At 46.9% G+C, this 20,267-nt stretch overlaps 2 protein-coding genes across 3 annotated transcripts in view; one reads left to right on the top strand and one right to left on the bottom strand.

Annotated features, from left to right (window-relative positions):
* The window catches only part of EPG5 (ectopic P-granules 5 autophagy tethering factor), a 59,440-nt gene extending 53,289 nt beyond the window's left edge, over window positions 1–6,151 (top strand). For both annotated transcript variants that reach the window (XM_065860791.2, XM_065860790.2), the window contains exons 41-44: window positions 197–416; window positions 1,878–2,093; window positions 3,007–3,121; window positions 4,238–6,151. In XM_065860791.2, coding sequence (XP_065716863.1) covers window positions 197–416; window positions 1,878–2,093; window positions 3,007–3,121; window positions 4,238–4,420 — 734 coding nt within the window. In that variant the 3' untranslated portion in view covers window positions 4,421–6,151. The remainder of the gene's footprint in view (window positions 1–196; window positions 417–1,877; window positions 2,094–3,006; window positions 3,122–4,237) is intronic.
* A 4,376-nt stretch (window positions 6,152–10,527) lies between these two features.
* SIGLEC15 (sialic acid binding Ig like lectin 15) lies at window positions 10,528–19,837 on the bottom strand. Its single transcript, XM_071802710.1, has 5 exons — window positions 19,831–19,837; window positions 18,251–18,634; window positions 13,961–14,320; window positions 11,938–11,968; window positions 10,528–10,624 (listed from the first exon to the last, which is right to left on the bottom strand). Exons 1-5 carry the CDS (start codon window positions 19,835–19,837, stop codon window positions 10,528–10,530), a joined length of 879 nt encoding a protein of 292 aa, XP_071658811.1.
* Window positions 19,838–20,267: the final 430 nt, after the last annotated feature.

Below are 20,267 nucleotides of genomic sequence, written 5' to 3'. Positions count from 1 at the left end.
GGGATTTTGAACTCCTCTAATTGTATATTTTCTTAAAAATGTTATCTGTCTCTGTGAATCCTGGAAGGGTTGCCATTTTTCCAGCTAAACGAGAGGACTTTTTTAAAAAACCAATCATCTCGTGAGAACAAAACAGGTTTTACCAAGTGCTGCTTACTCACATGCTCTTTGTTCGGTCCTTGTGTTCCGTTTATAGATTATCCTCACCACCAGCATTTAGGCTGGGGCCTCATACTCGTCTCCCTCCAAGTTCCTGAGCTTACCATGGAAGAATTCCTGCAGGAGTGTCTGTCTCTGGGAAGCTACTTGACCCTGTACGTCTACCTGCTGCAGTGCCTGAACGCTGACCAAACTCTTACCAATGAAATGAAAATCCTGCTGACCATCAGCAAATGGATGGACCAAGTGTACCCAAGGTACAAAACTCAAAGCTGATGAGTCTGCTTTGGCTTTTAAATAAGCCTCTAGTCGTGTATGATAATGTGGCCAGGTTAATTTCACCAGGTTGCTGGATGAAATGACTGATCCTTCTGTATACACTGTAACAGAGTCTGCCCAACCTCAGTACCAACACTTCAGTTTAACCACAACAGTATTAGAGGGAATTGTATTTGCCTGAACCCTTCCGGTGTGGTTTTGATCCATTTTCAGTGAGACAAGCTTGATTTCCATGGCAGCCTGTATTTGTGCTCGGTTAAAATTACTTTAAGCAAACCTTATGTCACTATGGGTTCCAATATCCAGAATGTCCACTAGGTGGGGCAAGTTGTGGGCTAAATATTCAATGTAATAATGAGAAACCTGGTGTTCAGACATCAATGGGGACTGTTCAGCAGCTCTGAACCAAATCTGAACCCAGAGGATCTGGGGGGTACCCTTAGTTAGGGGTCTGTAAAAGAACTTATTAGGTGGCAGAGTTATCGTGGGAAAGAATGGATAGCTTTGGGGTTAAAATGATAAGACTTTGTGCTTAAAATATGTGACAACTGTATTTACACTTACTGCTGGAATTGCCAGAATTTAGCAGACATGGTGAATGTTTTTCCATATTAATGTTGGTAATGTTGCTATGTGCAGTGAAAGAACACTTGGGGAAAACGCACGTTCCCACTGTTTTTTGAAATTCAAAGAATAGTGTTGTAGGTACCATAGTAATTTGATTGCGGAAGTGTAAATGAGATAGCAAAGCCAGCATAAACAGCAAATTAAACCTTGCTCCAAACATCAAAGCTGGTGGGAAATGACTGGGCAGAGTGGTGTGAGGATAGTCTGCAGGAAACTCGTGCTGATGCTTTATGTGGAAAATCTGAGCTCGTTAACTTAAACAGCAAACTGTTTGGGGAAAAGATTAAAAATATCATAGGGGGAACTTCACTTTGTGCTTTGCTCAACAAAAAACTGAAATGTTTCCTGTTCTAGAGGATCGTATTAAAAGTCTAAATAGTTATGGAAGCAACAGCTAGTGCTTTCTGAAGTGTTTTATTGGTAAGTAAAGACAAAAAAAAAGAGTAGAGATACAGCTTCATTTGTTTTATACCAAGTCTTAGCCACGTTTAAATCCATTTATGGCTGCAATAGAATTTTTTCTTGGTTGTAAAGCTTAAAAGGAAGCATTGTTCTCTCACAGGCCGTTAAAACCTGCTGGCTGATGTCTGCATCAAATCCGTAACAATAGCAGTTACAGTAGTATAACAGGTGGGATACCAGATTCATTCTGTCCTCATATAGTAAGATTGACTGTCATTAATTAACCATCTGAATTCATCGTGAGCCCAGTAGGCAGAGATACGAACTCTTTAACTCCTGAACCTGTGCATCTGACTCTTGTTTTTTAATTTATATTTTGTTTTATTTTGTTCTTTAAATCTTACCTAAAGCTCAGCAAGGGAGGAAGCAAAGCTGTTTCTCTGGTGGCACAAAGCCATGCAGTTGTCCTTGATTCAGATGGAGCAAGATGACACCGTTCTGATCGAATCTGTCATTTGCACGCTGCTGTCGATCCAGGGCAGGCAGAGCCAGCTGGCCGAGGAGAGACTGACTTCTGGAATCCTTGGTGCTATCGGGCTGGGCAGGAGGTCTCCTTTGTCACCCAGGTGAGGGCTCAAGCAGCAGTGGATTAGTTGATTTAATATGAGTCATCGTGTTAAAAAAGCTGCAGCCTGAATCCAGACCGCAGTGTCAAAAGATGCTCTGAATCCGGGCTGTCCCCAAATCTATAAACGTTAAGAAGTGAATGTGAACTTCTGCAAACTTGTGGTGGAAAAGGAAAGAAAATGAAGTTGAGATTCTGGCTTCCTGTCCGTCTCCAGCAAAGTTTGTAGGGAGGCTGTTTGTTAGAGGAAAACGCTTTCGCTTGGTCTGTAGAACACTTCTCCAGTTGACCTCACAAGAGGTTTGTATGATCTCACGCACGCTGCCGTTTCCATCTTAACCTTGAGGTGTTGGAAATCCTAAGAGAAGCTCAAAGAGCTTGTCATTCACTTTACCTTCTAAAGAGAGACACCAAGTTTAGTTTTTAAGTATTAAAATCTGGTTTGTTATGGGAAGAATGCCAAGAAAAAGATACGTAAATGTTTGTGGAACACCAATTCAACACAGTGCCTCAACATCACTGTGTGTTTATAAAGACCACCTGGGATGCAGTCCCGTTAAAATTGTTCTGAAATCTTAGTCCTGTTCAGCTTGTCTTTTGATTTGGCTGATGTGGCTGTTTCAAAGGCTGTGAAATGGAGGAGTAGATCATATGTGGTCTTAAGGCTGCAGCTGAGCTTGGAACAGGTGTAACATCTCATATGTATGGTATTATCCTCTAGTGTGTATTATGTAGTATTATGGATATATTGAATTGAATTATTTCTTTCTGATGCATTGAAAAAGTTCCTGTTAAGCCTTTACTGTGTCCCTCACGCAAGAGAGATCTCATGGGATAGAACTGCCAGTTCATCTGCTGCTGAGGACTCACAGATTTGATGCCACCTTCTCTCTCTGTGCTTCTCCCCGTGCCAGGTTTCGAGTGGTCGCCCGCAGTTTGTCCGCCTTCCTCTTGGTGCAGATTCCTGCGGAGGGTCAGGTCCGCCTGAGAGCGGGGTCGGAGCCAAAGCTGTCGCAGAAGGCCCAGCAGGTAACGTGTGCTGGATTCTTGACGGGCCCTCTTTGCGTGCTCGCTCGGTTTGTGGGCTGAAGCTCGCAGGTGCCGCTGCAAGCGTTGCTTCAAGATAAATCCGGCCTCAGCACATTGGTTTTATTCAACGTATAGTGCAGGCCAGGTGATGATGTGAATGTGTTGAGCTCTGGTAGCAGGACTGTGTGACTCAGCCGTAACCTAAAATGATCCTGAGTTGAATGCAAGTAAAACTGTTTATACAATATTCTGTATTAATACAAAGGCACTGGTTGCTGATCTTAAACACTGAAGAGCTGCAGATGAACTTATCTCTGTTAATCCTGGGTTCAGAAACCGTGGAACGTAACAGGTAGAAAGAGTTCAAAACAAGCAGGAAAAAATGATGCTGCTGTGGTTGACCTAGTTTTCTTGATAATGCAGGACTAGGTTCACACTAACGTTGTGAGATCAGGACCCAAAAGCTCCATGGCAGATAAACATTCCTCTTCAACACTTGCACTGACAGTGTGATTGTTTCAGTAAGGGAATGAGAGGAGGAAGGAGGAGTTGATTAGAAACCAAAGCAAAGTAACTTGTTATAGCTTGTTTCTCCTCTCTAAGAAATGAATGAAACTTGTTCAGATGTATTTCCAGAATTTGCCTTGGGTGGTACTGCCAGCATAGTTTCTTTTACATATGATTTCTAGCTTGACAATGTCTCTTCAGTGTTACTATTAGTAGCAAAATAATACTTTCATGAAAGTCAAACATGCTCATAAGAAAAACCTGAGGTGAGTGGTTAAGTGTATTACAGTTTGTAGTTTGGTGTAATTTCCTTGAAACCATGTCCTGAGCTCATGAAATAAATATTTGACAATATTTGGGTTGCAGAACCCTAGGAAGCCTTGGTAGAAGAGTTGATGTGTTAATCTCGGTGAAGGAACAGCTTGAAAAATATCAGATGACTTGAAACACTATTAAGTGATTGTATTTTACAAGCGTTTTGTTCCAAATACTCCAGGATGTCTAGTAAATAACAGTCTTCTAGTGGAATTGCTAATATGGTGGCTCATGAACTGTTTTGTTACAGACTGAAGCACAAACAGCTAACAGAATTTTCCCTTGTATCTATAGGCACTGAATGCTCTTGAATCTATGGCATCGAACAAACAATATGTGGATTACCAAGAGCAAATCTCCCAGGCTTCTCAGTTCATCAAGCATCCAGAACATTGTCTTCGAGATGGCAATAACCTCTTGTCTCTCCTTATTAACGCGCTGTACCCAGAAGTGCATTATTTGGACAGCATACGATAGCAGCACTGAGCTCGCAGGATCGTCACGCAAGTGTTGATTACACTGGTTTACGTATAATGTTGTTATTGCACAAGTGATTTTTACCTTCAGAGTTCCACTGTGTGAATGAGAACTGCACACTGGCGAGTTTTTCCTCCTCTTTAAGGTTTTCCTTTTGTGATTTGTAGGCCTGCAGAATTGCTTAGTGTTTTTTGGCTGAAAACACTTGAATATCTTCCTGTGCGTGGCGCACATCTGAGAGGAGGATACCTGGGGATAGATTTATACATCATTAGACAGCAAAACTCATCCTGTAGCACCTTAAGTTTTTGCTTTGTGCCTTTTTATTTTCCAATGTGTCGTCACTCAGGCCAGTTCTAAGTGAGTTGGGGATTGTGTATAAAAGAGGTTTTGACTTTCTTAACCAGGCTACCTGTGAATCTTATGTACGTGTCTGAAGACTTGTGAAATCCCTGTGTTTGGGAAGATAATATTCTAAATTTTGACTCGTCTTGCTATCCCACACAAATCTGTAGTTGAAAGGCATGCCTAACATCTTCTTCCACTTCTGTAAATACAAACTAGGATTTGAACTGGAGAACTTTGTTTTTTCCCATTTTCTAAGTATTAGTGAGCCTGCATCTATATTGCTTGATTAAATATAAGTAACATCTAGCCAAGTTCATTTTCAGCCAGATGATTTGAATCCAGAGACCTATTTTTCTGGCTACCCAGTGTCTGGGAGGGGAACAGTCAGTTATGTTCATGTTAGATAGGATTCCTTAGTTCTAGAAGTCGGGTTGTTTAGGACATACTGGTTTAACAAGTGGATGCTCACCCCTTAATTTTACTTTTTTCTGCCCAGCTGAGCATGGCGTGACAGGGTGACACTATGGTAAGATATTTTTCTTGTGTTTAAATTAAGTGATCACTTGTTAAAATTCTGTTGCCAAAGCATGAACCATGAGACTGTAAATCTGTTGTTCCAGCTGAACGATCACTGTCTTTGTTGCCTTGTCTGATCATAAGATGCACCTTTTGTTGGGGAGTTCCCCCAATTGCTTGTCTAATGTCCCCTTGATCTATTCAAGGTGGCCCAAGATCCTGCAGTCCCAGTCTATGAAGGAACAATGGTAATTTCTTCTCTTGCTCCATTAATTGTGCCTTTATGTTTATAACATGGTTACACGTTAGAACATTAGTTCAGGTCACCAGGGGATGGAAACGTGCTACCTACTGTCTGGTCAGTAATGCTTTGAAGTGTCGCTCTTGACTCTGCTTCCAGTGCTGGAGAAAAATATCACCTTTTTCTTCTTGATTCTGCTAACTATGCCAGCTGGGTCATTGGATCACCTTCATCTTAATGTGGTCTTAAGAGTTCCTTGCTCTATCTGCGAGCCTATAAATATATATACATATATATACATATATACGCCCTTCTGTGTATTAAACAGATATCGATGCAGCATGTTTTTTAACAGACTCTTTTGGAAAATCAATGTCTGGAAGAACACACTCTGCTGCTTTTTTCCCCTCAAAGACTTAAAAGCACTGGGTTTATTAGATTCAATGTTATTGATCAGTTACCTAAAAAATGTGAAAAAGTCAGAAGTATATGTGTTTGGCATGCACTTTTAAAATAAGGTATTGTTCCAGCTGTTGACTTTTTACAGATGTTGTATTTATAAAATGCTATGTCTGCAAAAGTCCATGCAAAATAAAGATGAAAAATCAAGCAATTTGAGACAAAAATCATGGTATTTTCAACTTACTGGTAGAATCCGCATCAAGTAATGCATAATTGTTCTTAGAGGAGAAAGTGTTGATGGGGGGAATGCCACAGCATTGCTCAGTTGATGGAGATTTGGAGACTCTTCTCTTTAACATTCTGAATTTAACATGTATGGGTACAACAGCCTGTTTTCATGGCAGAACCCAGGAGAAAGCTCATCTGTGTAATGGCAGAAATAATGCTTTTCTGTCCTGGCAAAATTATTTTTTGTTCCTTTTAGTTTTACTGGAAAGACTTTCACATTCTCAGCATCTCCCACCCTCCCTCCTACCCCAAACTGTTCTTGTTTACATCACGAATTGAACCAGGTAATTTGCAGGAGAAAAACTGTGTGTTTTGTGTTGTTTTTAGCATTGGAGATTGCAGTGGAAAGATGAAACTGGGATGTCAGCTGCTGAACAACAAGTTTGCCTTCTGGATAATTTGTGCAGAACTGGTATCTCTGGCTTTTCAAACGCTCGACTCACACAGCAACTGTTCCGTTGGGATGAACTGTTGCCTGTGCATTGCAGCTTAAATATTTGTTAAGAAAATAAGGTCAAATAGGGAAATGGATGTGGCAGCCGAGTGTGGCTTTGATTTAAGTCTATGGAATGGAAAACCAGAAAGCTGAATGGCGGGATACATGAAAGGTGCAGACAGAGCTCGGTGTGCAGACTGACCCCACATCATCGCGTGGGGTTCAGGAGTTGGTGTTGCTGCTTCAGGAGCTGAAGTGCTTAACAGAGCAATGGCTGAATCACCCAGACCCTGAGTATGGCTTATGCACAAACCAGGAAAAAAAGGAGAGGAACTGGAACACGCTTTTTAGGACAAGTGAAGTCAGTACTAGAAATTCAGCTGGCTGAACATGAGCCAGCGTGTGCCCAGGTGGCCCAGAGGCCACCAGCATCCTGGCTGGTACCAGCACTGATGTGGCCAGCAGGCCCAGGGCAGTGACCGTCCCTGTGCTGGGACCTGGGGAGGACAAACTGCGAATACTGGGGGCAGTTTTGAGCCCCTCAGGCCGAGAAAGGCCTTGAGGTGCTGGAGCGAGTGGAGAGAAGGGAGCGGAGCTGGGGAAGGGGCTGGAGCACAAGTGTGATGGGAGCGGCTGAGGGACCTGGGGGGTTCAGCTGGAGAACAGGAGCTGAGGGGAGACAGGGACACAAAGAAATGGCCTCAAGTTGCGCCAGGGGAGGTTGAGGTTGGATGTGGGGAACAATTTCTTCCCCAAAGGGCTGTGGGACATTGGAACAGGCTGCCCAGGGCAGTGCTGGAGTCGCCGTCCCTGGAGGGGTTGAAATAGAGATGAGGTTCTCAGAGACATGGGGCAGTGCCAAGGGTGGGGTAAAGGTTGTATTCAATGATCTTGAGGGTCTTTTCCAACCAAAATGATTCGGTGATTCTATGTGCCCTACTGTGTTTTGTCTCTCTAGTAGACACTGGTTTTAGTGGGTGGTTTGAGGACCAGGGCCTGCCAATGAGATGCTTCTTCCACTTGTCTGAAGGTGACCGTATCTACTTCTGGGCAGACAGTCTGTAGCAAACACGCACCACACCACCTCCTGTGTTTGTTGTCCTGCTAATTCTGAGCGATAAGCACTCGGCTGGCTCATCGTCTGGCCCTGGTCAGTGCCCTGAGCATTCCTGCTGTGCTCTGACATCTCCCTGTCCTCGCCATGCCAGGCTGTCCCTCCTGGAGCCCGTATCCATCTGTCGCACCACCCTGGGCCTGTGAGCTGTCCTGCAGCATCTCCATCGCCCCAGTGAGACTGTAGCCCTGCAGCTGGATCTCTTAATTCCTCCAGCTTGCTCCCCTACTTGAGAGGCACCTGCTTGTGCTGATTTCTCAGAAAAAATAAGAGCGCTTTCCCTGCAATGCTGTCCTGTAGGCTCTTCTTTATTGCCCACTGTCCTGATTTTGTTAAAATACAACTTTCTCTTTTAGTGAATTTGCCTGCCAGCTAAAGCCTTCATATTAGCTGCATTTTCCTGGAGAACCAGATACATGTTTTGGTGAACATAGCAATGAAATGCAAAGTTATGATAACAATTGATGCACATCTCGCGAGAGGGGCACGGAGAAACAGGTGACCAGGAAACTGACCAACTGTGTATAACATCCCATTCACGTGAATACTTCATATAAAAGTGGGAGATCAGGAGGATCTCGTCCCTTTTTCTTATGGCTGACATTAGGAGAGAACCTTGCTCGTCGTCCCTGTGAACTGAGGCCTAGTGAGAGACTGAATCCAGCTCCGGTTGGCTGCAGAGCCCAGTGCAGGACTTCGAGTGCCGGCTCTGCAGTTGCTGAGACTTTCGAGATTGGTTTTGTATATTTTGTATTATTTTCTCTATTCTTATTAGTAACATTAGTAAAACATTTTTAATTTTTCCAACTCTCTTCTCTCTGTCCTTTTCCTCCCAATTGCCTATCCTGGGTGGGAAAGGGGGGTGAGGAAGGCGCTGAAGGAGGAAGAGGGTGGAGAGGAGGTTAACAATACATCTGCCACGGTTTTATTGTCACCCCGCAATCAAAACCCTCGACACCCATGTACAAAGTGGGCTCCTTCCACTCCGTTTTGTTGATTGCAAGATGTCTCCTCTGCACATCACCCCACACCTGCTTTCCAGAGGATGAAGCAGTGAGTAGCAAGAGGTGAATGCTGAGAGTGGACTCTTCTTGCTGAAGACCAACCTGTGGGTTAAAGAGGTTGGGGAGAGGAGCAGGATTCAGGCAAACTCATTCCCGTGCCTCTCGCAATGCCCAGGGCTGTGGGGTCCTGTACCTGGAGGTCCTTGTTCTCCCATAAGTGCACTAACCTGGGTTGTGCTCTGGAAGCCACATAAACAGAAGTCAGGTAGTGCTGATCCATGGGTTCTTGCTGCAGCGATTTTGCGACGTGTGTTTGCCGGCAGTGCTTGAATTCATGGTGCTGACAACACGCAGCAGAGCACACCTGGAACATCCCAGGTGGTTTTTGGGTGCAAGGTCCGATGCGTCTGCTGGGACTCAAACTACTTGATTTAAACAATCATTTTTCAAGATAAAGATCCTATAAACCAAGCCTCAGTCCCATACACAGGTAGAAATATATTCTCATTAATATATGTCTATAAATCATAAGGGCTGAGAAATTGTCCAGTTAATATCTCTGTGGTCTATTTCTTCCTGTGAAACGGAGCTGACTGATCCATGACTACGCTGTCTGCTGTCACTTCCTCTTTGCATCTTTCCCTGTTTTTATTAAACCTGGTTTTGCCACTGCTGGGATTTCAATCTGGGATTTAAGAGATCAAGGTTCAAATATTTCCTTTTTATTTTTATTTTTTTTCCTTTATTATCCTGGCCAAGTCAAATGTTATGAAGATGTGAACTTTAATAACTCCCAGGCTTGGGGTGATCTTGCAAGCGGGACCACAGGCTTGATGGTGGTCCTGGCCAGCAGTGGTTTGTTAAGAAGATTTTTGGAGCTGCAACACTGAAATGGTTTTAGAAAGCATCATATCCAGCGATATGAACCTGAAAGTAGGTTCTTGTCACTCCTCCTTTTATCATTCTCCTCCTCCTCCATGTCAACCCATTGCTCTTCACAGCCCTTCCCTGGACCTTTGTCTGCCTGGCCAGGTTCACTTGTGTCTTCCTACACCTTAAGTTGGGTCTTCTCACCTGGTTCGCAGGTGTAGCGTATTCACAGTTGGGTTGGAAACTTGTGCGTGGGTGACCCGTGGCTTTGTAGACGTGTCTTCACCTCACAAGAATTTAAGAGACGAGCAGCCAGACCAGAAGAGTTTTAGACATGACTTGTGAGGCTTTAAAGTAACCTTATAACGTAACATATAGATGGACAGAGTTTAGAAAGAATTTTTTTTTTAATTAAAAAAAGCCAGTTTGATTTATTTGAACATTTCCACAGCGCATTTATCACAGAGCTCTGAAATTCTGCCTCTGTGTGCATTTGGAACATGAAAATAGTTCACTTGTGGCTCTAGAAAGCTGCATGTGTTTTGACAACTGGTGAAAAACGCTTTTTGGAGTAACATTTGAAAAATTAATATATGAGGAAATGGTAGACCGTTACCTGCTTGCTAAACAGTATTTGATATGGGCTAAAAACACACAGGTTGGTTAGAAGTTATGTCTCACGTAGATCCCGTTCTGCTCTTGCGGGTCCAGCCATCTTTGTTTTACCTTTTCATCCTTCTGTCTTCCCTTCAAAGGCTTCAGCATCAGGGATGGAAAACATGCACCTGCAAGGCCTGTTTGGCCGCCTGTGCATCACTCAACGTCAGTCCTACGTTCACGGGGACAAAGGGGCCTCGTGCGGAACCCAAACCGTGCCAGCCCAGGTCCTCAGCTGCGTCTCGACGCTCTTCTTTCCGTCGGCAAAGTCTGGTCCCCGCCGTGTCTGCGGTCACAGTTCTCGTAGGTGGAGTCTTGCAGCTGTGGCCTGCCAGCAGGAGAAGTGAAGAAGGTGAGGACGTGTTTCTGGCTGCTCTAGACTTCATAAGTGGCTTCAGCTAATAGTCAAGGGGTGTCTGCAATACTGACGTGGGTCCTCCCATCTGCAGCAGGTGGTTTTTTAAGTGTTGGACTGGCATCTAATGTTTTAGCATCCAGAAGGACCTCCTACACCATTAGCATTAACTACTACTGCTGTTCTGCTGCTCAGAGCCTCAGGAGATGATGCAAAGCTTTCCCGAGAAGAGTCTTCTCAGGTAGAGCATGGAGGATCTTGTTTTTTAAGCTTTATCTACACGTGTATCTCTACAAATACAATCGAGGGTGCAGTATGGTTTGGACACTGTTAAATAGCAAAGCTATGCTTTTGCAAATAACTATTACAAGTTTAACTGTAGGATTAAGTTCCGTGCTAACCCTGGCCTTGTGCTGATGCTGTGCACCAGGCTGTCCCACTGAAATGTCCATCTTTCCTGAGTAAGGTGGGGAAGGAGACATCACATGGGGATAGCTCAGGTTGGAAGGAAGCAAACCCAAGAAGGTGTAATTGGATTGACCTCAGATATAGCTCCTTTAGGTTTAGCTTAAGGTTTTTAGTTTGGGGGTGTGTTGTGGGGTGTTTTTCTACCTCTTCCTAGCTTGGCCACCACAGCTGTCAGGTGTGCCCAAGGACGGTGTTGTGCTGGGTGACAGGAAACACCAAGGGTGCTGTGGGAGCAGGGTATGGACGCCAGCTGAAGAGTTGGGCCCTGCCACACCTGATCTGACTCTGAGAGGGGCTGTTTGGCGTCTCCGTACTTCTTCCACACTTGACAGATCTCATCAGCTTTGGCGTGGGCCCTTTTCCTGCCCCATTAGAGACTGGGGTACAAAGGGAGTTCCCTTCTCTTGTTATCAGTTCTCAGCCTGGCACATACCCCATCCCAGCCTGTTCCCCCCGCTTGTCCCTCAGGTCCTTTTGCTGGTTTAATGTGGCTTCCTACCACACTCTGGGCCTGTTCATCACTGAAACTTCTGCTAGCCCTTTGCTTCTGCTGCGTCCATGTGCCATGTTCTCTCTAACCTGCGTCCCAGGCCCATGTCCTCGTGTCAGTGGGGTCTGTTCTCAGCAGTACCCAAGCCAGATCCTCCTCCCTGCAGTGCTTGGTCCCTCACACCAGCTCATCTGGCTGTGAGCCCAACCCTGTCCTTGTCTCAGGAGCCAGAAGGTTGTTGCCAAGACCAAGGACACATTGCTTTTCTCTCTTTAGCCATGTCCACCCTTCAGCTGGATAACACAAGCAGAATGCAGGATGTCCTTACCGGGTCAGGCTGGCTGGCGCAGAGGGGGGACCTGTGAAACAGGAAAGAAAACATGGGTTAGAAACATGGGCAGAGTGAGCTGTGGAGCCAGGACTGACCTAGAGCTGTTGGGAAGTTGCACTGAAAGGTGTTGGTGACACCTCAGTGAACAGGGAGAAGACCTTTTATCAGGCATGCTGTCCCCTTCACAAGGGTGGGAATATGGCATTGGAATATAAGGAGTGAAACATTTCTGATTTGTCTCAACAACTTCTGCAGTTTGAGGCGAATGGTGGCTTTTGCAGGGTGTTCACATCAGACCGTCTGCAGATGAGTCATGATGATGAGACTCGTCCAGCCTTAGAAGTGGAGCCAAGAGTCCCTGGTCTCCTCCTTCCCATCCCATTGCACAGCCGGGTGATGGGCTGGGGACCAGCAGCCTCCGGACTTCTTGGGAGGTCTCATCCCTCAGTCCATGAGCTGATTCTCATCTCTTACAAGCTGGGCTTTCCCTGCTCTCATGGCCTTGGTGTAGCTGGGAGGTGGGATTTCACTAATGGTATTACAAAATCAAAGACTTGTTTTGGTTGGAAAAGACTTCTAAGATCGAGTCCAACTGTTAACCCAACATGGCCAAGTCCACATCTAAACCCTGAGAACTTCGTCTATGTGATGATCACGGAGAGGGGTGGTCTGTGAAACAATGGCACTCACTCAGGAGATTAAACTGTTGCCTGGGATGCAGCAAAGGTAAATCTAAAAGACGATAATTAAAAAATCTGGTTGCATGGTCAGTGTGTTCTCTGCTAATTGCCCATCTGTTATTTTATTAACTTTTCCTCTCCTTGGGCACAGGGAAACTCGCGCTCTCTATTTTCAAAATTTCCTTCCTGAATGAGGCCTCCCATCTGCAGGCTGTGACCGGCCAGCCAGGAGATCCTTCTTGCTTCTAATTAGATCACAGAATCCCAGAATGTGAGGGGTCGGAAGGGACCTGGAAAGCTCATCCAGTGCAATCCCCCCATGGAGCAGGAACACCCAGCTGAGGTTCCACAGGAAGGTGTCCAGGCGGGTTTGAATGTCTGCAGAGAAGGAGACTCCACAGCCTCCCTGGGCAGCCTGGGCCAGGCTCTGACACCCTCACCGGGAAGAAGTTTCTTCTCAAATTTAAGTGGAAACTCTTGTGTTCCAGTTTGTACCCATTGCCCCTTGTCCTATCATTGGTTGTCACCCAGAAGAGCCTGGCTCCATCCTCCTGACACTCACCCCTTATCTATCTGTAAACATTAATGAGGTCACCCCTCAGTCTCCTCTTCTCCAACTCCAGAGCCCCAGCTCCCTCAGCCTTTCCTCACACGGGAGATGCTCCACTCCCTTCAGCCTCTTGGTGGCTGCGCTGGACTCTCTGCAGCAGTTCCCTGTCCTTCTGGAGCTGAGGGGCCACAACTGGACACAAGATTCCAGCTGTGGTCTCCCCAGGGCAGAGCAGAGGGGCAGGAGAACCTCTCTGACCTACTGACCACCCCCTTCTAACCCACCCCAGGTACCATTGGCCTTCCTGGCCACAAGGGCCCAGTGCTGGCTCATGCTCACCCTGCTGTCCCCAGGTCCCTTTCCCCTACACTGCTCTCCAATAGGTCATTCCCCAACTTACACTGGAACCTGGGGTTGTTCCTGCCCAGATTCAAGACTCTACACTTGCCCTTGTTCTATTTCATTACATTTTTCCCCGCTCAACTCTCCAGCCTGTCCAGGTCTCTGATGGCAGCACAGCCTCTGGCGTGTCAGCCACTCCTCCCAGCTTGGTGTCATCAGCAAACTTGCTGATAGATTCCACATTATGTCTCTCTCCTAGGGTAGAAATCATATCATCATTAAAAAACAAAACAAAACCAAACCCAAAAAAAGATAAAAAAAACCAAACCAAAACTAACTGAAAAAAACAAACACAACCAAAATCTCCTGCCTGACTTTATCTGCCGTACCCCATCTCTGGTTACCAGTGTGATGGAGGAAGACTACGGAGGGAAACAGCCATACATACCTCCTTTCAAGAAAATGGTGAAGCCCAGTATCACCAGCAAAACAAGCACCTTCATTCCCAGTGGCACGAAGATAAGGATCAGGAAGAAGGAGCTGTTGGATGCTCTGAATTTATAGAAGTACACAGCCCCCTCCGCTCTCCCGTGGCTGTTGACAGCTGTACAGGTGTATTTCCCATCGTGGGTCAGGTACTGGAGCTCCTTGGTGACGCGGTGGTTTGTGCTGGTGGTGGAGGTGATGTTGGTGTAGGGTGGTCCGGTCCAGGTCAGGGTGGGTGCTGGCTCCCCCTCTGCTGTGCAGCGTGCCTGGAAGGTGCTGTCCCCGTTGGAACTGATGGTGATGTTAATGATCCTGGGGGAAGCTGCAGAAGTTGCAACGGGGAAGAGAAAATGTGTCAGGCTACAAAGGTGGGTCTAACACAGAACACCTGGAAAGAGCACTTGGTTTTGGTGGAGCCTTAGGTTGTTGTGCCAGGGTAACTTTGGGATCAAACCTCCCCTTCCTCATTTTTCTTGGCACTTTCTTTCCCTAGGTTACAGTCATAGAACTATGGAATAGTTTGGGTTGGAGGGACCTTCCCAGCTCCCCCAGTGCCCCCCCTGCCATGAGCAGGGACATCTTCACCAGCTCAGGTTGCTCAGAGCCCCGTCCAGCCTGGCCTGGGATGTCTCCAGGGATGGTTCAGCCACCACCTCTCTGCCCAACCTGGGCCAGGCTCTCACCACCCTCAGGGCCAACAATTCCTTCCTCATGTCCAGCTTAAATCTCCCTCCTTTAGTTTAAAACCATCACCCCTTGTCCTATCACAACAGGCCCTGCTCAAAAGTCTGTCCCCATCTTTCTCACAGACCCCTTTTAAGTCCAGAAAGGTGAAATAAAGTCCCCTCAGAGCCTTCTCTTCTCTAGGCTGAACACCCCAACTATCTCAGCCTGCTTGTGAGCAAAGGGCTTCACCCAGCAAAGCCTGGGCACAAAGATGTGTACTCCATTTGTGTTTTATCCTTGTGATGCCTTACACAGCTTTCTGAGCCTCTCTCATCTCCTCCTGTTGTGACCTTCCATGGTGGCAGGAGGCAGAGCACTGTGCTGTGGCATCGATGAAGATGGATTGCTTTCTGCAGCTGCACCATGAATTGCAGCTGATGGGTTGTTTGGACTGGCTGCATCTGCACCTGGTCCAGGACAAGGCAACCATGGTGCTCTCCTGCAGGCATCTCCTGGCTGTTCCCTTGGTCTTGGACCTCCAGAGCACACATGGAGGGATCTGTTTGCGTGAGCCCTTCGCTCAGTGCCTGAAACTCACCAGATTTGGCAAACAATTGACAGGGAACATTTCCACTCTCCGCTACAACCTATTTTTGATGTTTTCTTCCAGCCCTGTTGTGACTGCCCAGTAGCTGGTGTAGGTACACGGTTGCTTTAGGGTAGCATGCCAGTACCAAGATAGGGCCACCAGCTTCTAGCATGTGGGATTGTGTGACTGAATAAACAGTGGAAAAGGTCATTTGGGGCATGCAAAATGTTAAGAGGCACTGTTGACCGTGTCCTTGCTCTAGTCTGCTAAGGAGGCATAGCTGATTGTCTTAGCCATTCGTCCTCTTCACTTGGACCCACAGGCTCATTGCATGCATTTGTTTCCTAAAGGCCCGGTGAAAACTTGAAAAAACGAAATATGTGTCCTCAGAGAGGAAAAGCAGTGATTCAACATTTATCCAATTTTTTGTCAGGCTGGACAGCGAGTGCATCGCTTGCAACCACCTGCAGCACATCTTCCCCCTTGTCTATATAATGTAAGAGGCATTTGAGGCTGGAGAACTGTTCTGTAAGAAAGGTAACTGTGATAGTCATCATGTGTCTGTGTGTTTTGGTGTTTAAATTCACCTTTTAACCAGTATTTAACACCTCCCATTCACACTGTCAAGGTTTACTCCCACATCTGCTAATGTCATCATTCCTCTGACGTTAAAATCCAGGGAGCTCCTGGTCATGCTGCGTGTGGGTGTTTGGGAGCTGTTCTGGATGACTCAAAAAGCACAAGTTCCCAAGAAGTAACAGAGCTCATCCTTGGGTCCCATCTGCATGCCCACCATGCACAGTAGGCACAGGCAAGAGAGAGGACAAGAGGAAACGGCCTCAAGTTGCTCCAGGGGAGGTTGAGGTTGGATCTTGGGAACAATTTCTTCCCCAAAGGACTGTGGGGCATTGGAACAGGCTGCCCAGGGCAGTGCTGGAGTCACCATCCCTGGAGAGGTTGAACAGACACAGAGATGAGGTTCTGAGGGACATGGGGCAGTGCCAGTGTTGGGTTAATGGTTGGACTCAATGATCTTGAGGTTCTTTTCCAACCAAAATGATTCTGTGGTTCACTTCACAGGCAAAATCATCTGACATGTGGCATGGCTGCACTCAGGGGGAAGGTCTGAGTCTGTTCCCGAGGCCACCCGGGTCTCATAGAGCTCCTTCAATCTGGGAGCACACCCGGGGTGGTGGCATTAGCGCTTTCCTGAACCAGGTCTCCTTGTAACCGAGTGTTGGGTCTGAACAAAGCAGGTCACAGCCCGGGGATGTGTTTCGTGGGCATGGAGGGGTATGACCAGGGCTGTGTAGTCTGTGTTGGAGACTCACCCCTGCTTGCTCTGCTGTGTCTCTACCCTGCTTGCTCTGAAATAAGGTGTTTTTCAGCCATATTATTCATCTGACAGAGCAAACGAGACCTGCTGCAGTGAGGGGGCTCTTGCATTGGGTTTCTGTGCTATGAGCCTCGCATGGGCTTTAGTGGGAGCTGGTGGGCAACATGTGACTTAGAGACTCAGATTTGACTGCTGTGGGATTCACCTGAAACCATAGAATCACAGAATGTCCTGAGTTGGAAGGGACCCACAGGATCACTGAGTCCAACTCCTGTCCCTGTACAGCACAACACCACAGTTCACACCATGTGTCTGAGGACGTTGTCCTGTCTCTTCTTGAACACTGTTGGTCTTGGGGCTGTGACACCTCCCTGGGGAACCTGTTCCAGTGTCCAGCACCCTCTGGGTGAAGAGCCTTTTCCTCATGTCCAACTGATCCTCCCCTGTCACATCTTGCTGCCATTCCCTTGGGCGTTACCTCTGTGTTTCTCTCCTTCCCATTGTCTAATTACACTACAGGCTCCACAGGAAGGAAGAACACCCGGTGTACATCTCTCCAACAGCTATTGCCAAGGGTCCTGAGCTCATCTGGGGATTCAAATGTCACTTCCATGCGGAAGTCCACCCCATGGAAGGGCTCCTCACCTTGTACGACTGTTGTCTTGTGTTGCCTCAAGAATGCTTTGCCCGGTCCCTGTTTCCCCTGTGGTGTCAAAGTGATCCTTTGGCAAAGCTGGAGGGAGCTTGGGCCTGTGTGCTTTCCAAAAGGAGAGGGTTGTGTCTCTTAGCTAAGTGTGACCATGGCAGCTGGAGATGCTGCTTCCATCCAGATAGGGGTATGAGCTCAGTTTTTTGCTTGTTTGTTTGTTTGTTTGTTTTTCCTCAGGTTTCAAAACGGTGTTTCACCCCAAGCTGGAGATAGTAAGAACCATCAAGAGGATGTGAAGCTCCTCCCTGTGTCCTCTGATCTGTGTGTATCTCAATGGTGAGGTGAGCCCGAGGAGCTTTAGGGATTAAGAGCTCCTCATGTTTGACATTTGTTGATGAGAGCTCGTTACCAGTCTATCTGTACTTAACATTTCCCGCTCCAGAGGAGTTCAGACCTAGGGCACGTGGGAGCTGGGTATCTTGTCTTCCCAAGCCCATGTTGCCTGGTTGTGCTTAGGTTCACTAACGCGTACTCAGCAACCAGGCTCTCCAGTTTAAATCCTGATAGAAGGACATCTTTGACCCCGGCTCGCCTCTCTGCCACCCAGACGGGTCCTGTGCTGCAGGGACAAGGTGGGATCACAGCGTCTCAGAGTGGTTCAGATTGGAAGGGACCTTTAAAGGTCGTCTAGTCTAACTGCTCTGCCGTGAGCACGGATGCTAAAGACTTGGCTGGTTCCTACCCCAGCAGGCACAGCCTGGATATTTCCTTACCAGTTTTGTTCCTATTCCCTCCCTGCATTGTGCACATCCCCTCATAGTGGAAGACTGCAGAAGGCAATGACTATTCCCTGCCCAAATGCTATAAACTATCCCCAGAACTGGAAAAGCCACCCCTCTGGAACACCATCACAGGTCATTTTCTGTTACCCTCACATCACTCTCCACGTCTCATGGCATCCTCTCTTCCCTATGGGGTGGCTTTACCTCCTTTGGCTCTCTTGCCCTCTTACCAATCAAATGCAGCTTAATCCCATTCCTGCTTTCGTACTTGTCGTGGATGTCTCCAGACAACTCCACCCGGCAGAAGTATCTCTCGCTGTCGCTCCAGGTCAGGTTATCAATCCTGATGGACAGGTCCTTGTGCCGGGGGTTGCCAAGCAGTTTGTATTTGTTTTTGTAGCTGATGGCAGTCTTACAGAGCTCGCTGGTGCTCTGACTGACGCACTTGAAAACTACGGTGCCGTTGTAAGGTTCCTTGATCCTCCAGATGGCAGTGAGGGTCCGGTCAAAGGTTTTGTAGGGGTGTGTGAACGTACAGGGCAGGACAACCATCTTCCCAAGTTCACCAGTGACATCAGATGGGACATGAACGGACCAGCTGTTGGACTGCACACCTAGAAGCGAAAAGAGACCATAGAATAGTTGGGGTTGTGTCCTGATTTTGTTAAAAAACAAGTTTCTCTTTTAGTGAATTTGCCTGTCAGCTAAAGCCTTCATATTAGCTGCATTTTCCTGGAGAACCAGATACGTGTTTCGGTAAACCTAGCAATGGAATGCAAACTTATTGATAAGCACGGATGGACATCTCGCGAGAGGGGCAACGAGAAATCGGTGACCAAGAAACTGACCAACTCTGTATAACATTCCATTCACGTGAATACTTCATATAAAAGTGGGAGATCACGAGGATCTCGTCCGTTTTCCTTTTCCCTTCTGCTTATGGCTGACATTAGGAGAGGACCTTGCTCGTCGTCCCTGTGAACGGAGGCCTAGTGAGAGACTGAATCCAGCTCCGGTTGGCTGCAGAGTCCAATCCAGGACTTTGGGTGCCGGCTCTGCAGTTGCTGAGACTTTCAAGATTGGTTTTGTATATTTTGTATTATTTTCTCTATTCTTATTAGTAGTATTAGTAAAACATCTTTAACTTTTCCAACTCTCTTCTCTCTGTCCTCCTTTCCCTCCTGATCGCCTGTCCTGAGTGGGAAGGGAGGAGAGGGAGGGGCAAAAGGGGGAAGTTGGGGGGGAAAGGAGGCTAACGATACATCTGCCAGAGTTTTATTGTCACCCCACAATCTTAACCCTCAACAGGTTGGAAGGGACCTTCAAAGCTCATCCAGTCTAACCCTGCCATGAGCAGGGACATCTTCACCCAGATCAGGTTGCTCAGAGCCCCATCCAGCCAGATCCAGATGATCAAGGCTGATTTATCTGGAGTGTTTAAGAGGGGAACTGGCCCTCCCTCCTGCATCTGCTGTGTTGTTGCTCAGAAAGTGGATGCTGGGTTCCCGTGGTGGGCTCTGTGCTGCTTGGTGTTCTTGCTGAGGACTTGCGGATGGTTGCACAGCCCAGTTACTGTGGCTGCACTGGGTACCAGTCCCCAGCGGAGCTAAGGGGACTGACCAGCTCATGTTGGAAGTGACCCGATTCTTAATCAGGCTGCTTGTTTGTGAACAATGGTGTCTAAAGTTGTTCAACACCATCTTTTGCGGTTAACGGACAATTTATGTACTTGGAGGAACAGTTTGTTGTTTTGTTTTGCCTGTATTCGGTGATCTTGGGGCTTTAGGCTTGTGCACACACACACACATACTCCACATTACGGTATTTGTTACACTAATAAGCGGTTGCATTAACCATGGGGAAGGCAGCTGACATTTCTAACAGTCAGTGCTGCTACCATCACAAAGTAGCATCTTATTCCTAACAGGCGACAGGGTTGGAATAAAGACTTGGAGATACTAATCTTACAAGGACTGGTGAGAAGGGGTAAGTTGTCTGTGTCAGCTCCTTTTGCAGGAAGGAGGATGCCCTTGATGATGGAGAAGATGTCTCCCTCTTATCAGAGCAGGTTGTCGCTGTGTGGACTCCAGCTGCCAGTGTCTTCCCAGACAGGCCCTGTCCTGGTGTTGTGATGGGGAAATCCTGAATTTTCCAGCTGAAGTGCCAAAGAACAGTTGGGATTTTGCTCTCCTGGCCGAATTGGGTCATAGTAAATCCCAGAGCACTTTGGGGAACTGAACCTTGCTG

This window comes from Patagioenas fasciata, chromosome Z (genome assembly GCF_037038585.1).
Source record: "Patagioenas fasciata isolate bPatFas1 chromosome Z, bPatFas1.hap1, whole genome shotgun sequence".
NCBI classification, from domain to species: domain Eukaryota; kingdom Metazoa; phylum Chordata; class Aves; order Columbiformes; family Columbidae; genus Patagioenas; species Patagioenas fasciata.
Note: the sequence above shows the minus strand (reverse complement) of the source record. Positions and strands in the feature narration are given on the sequence as shown.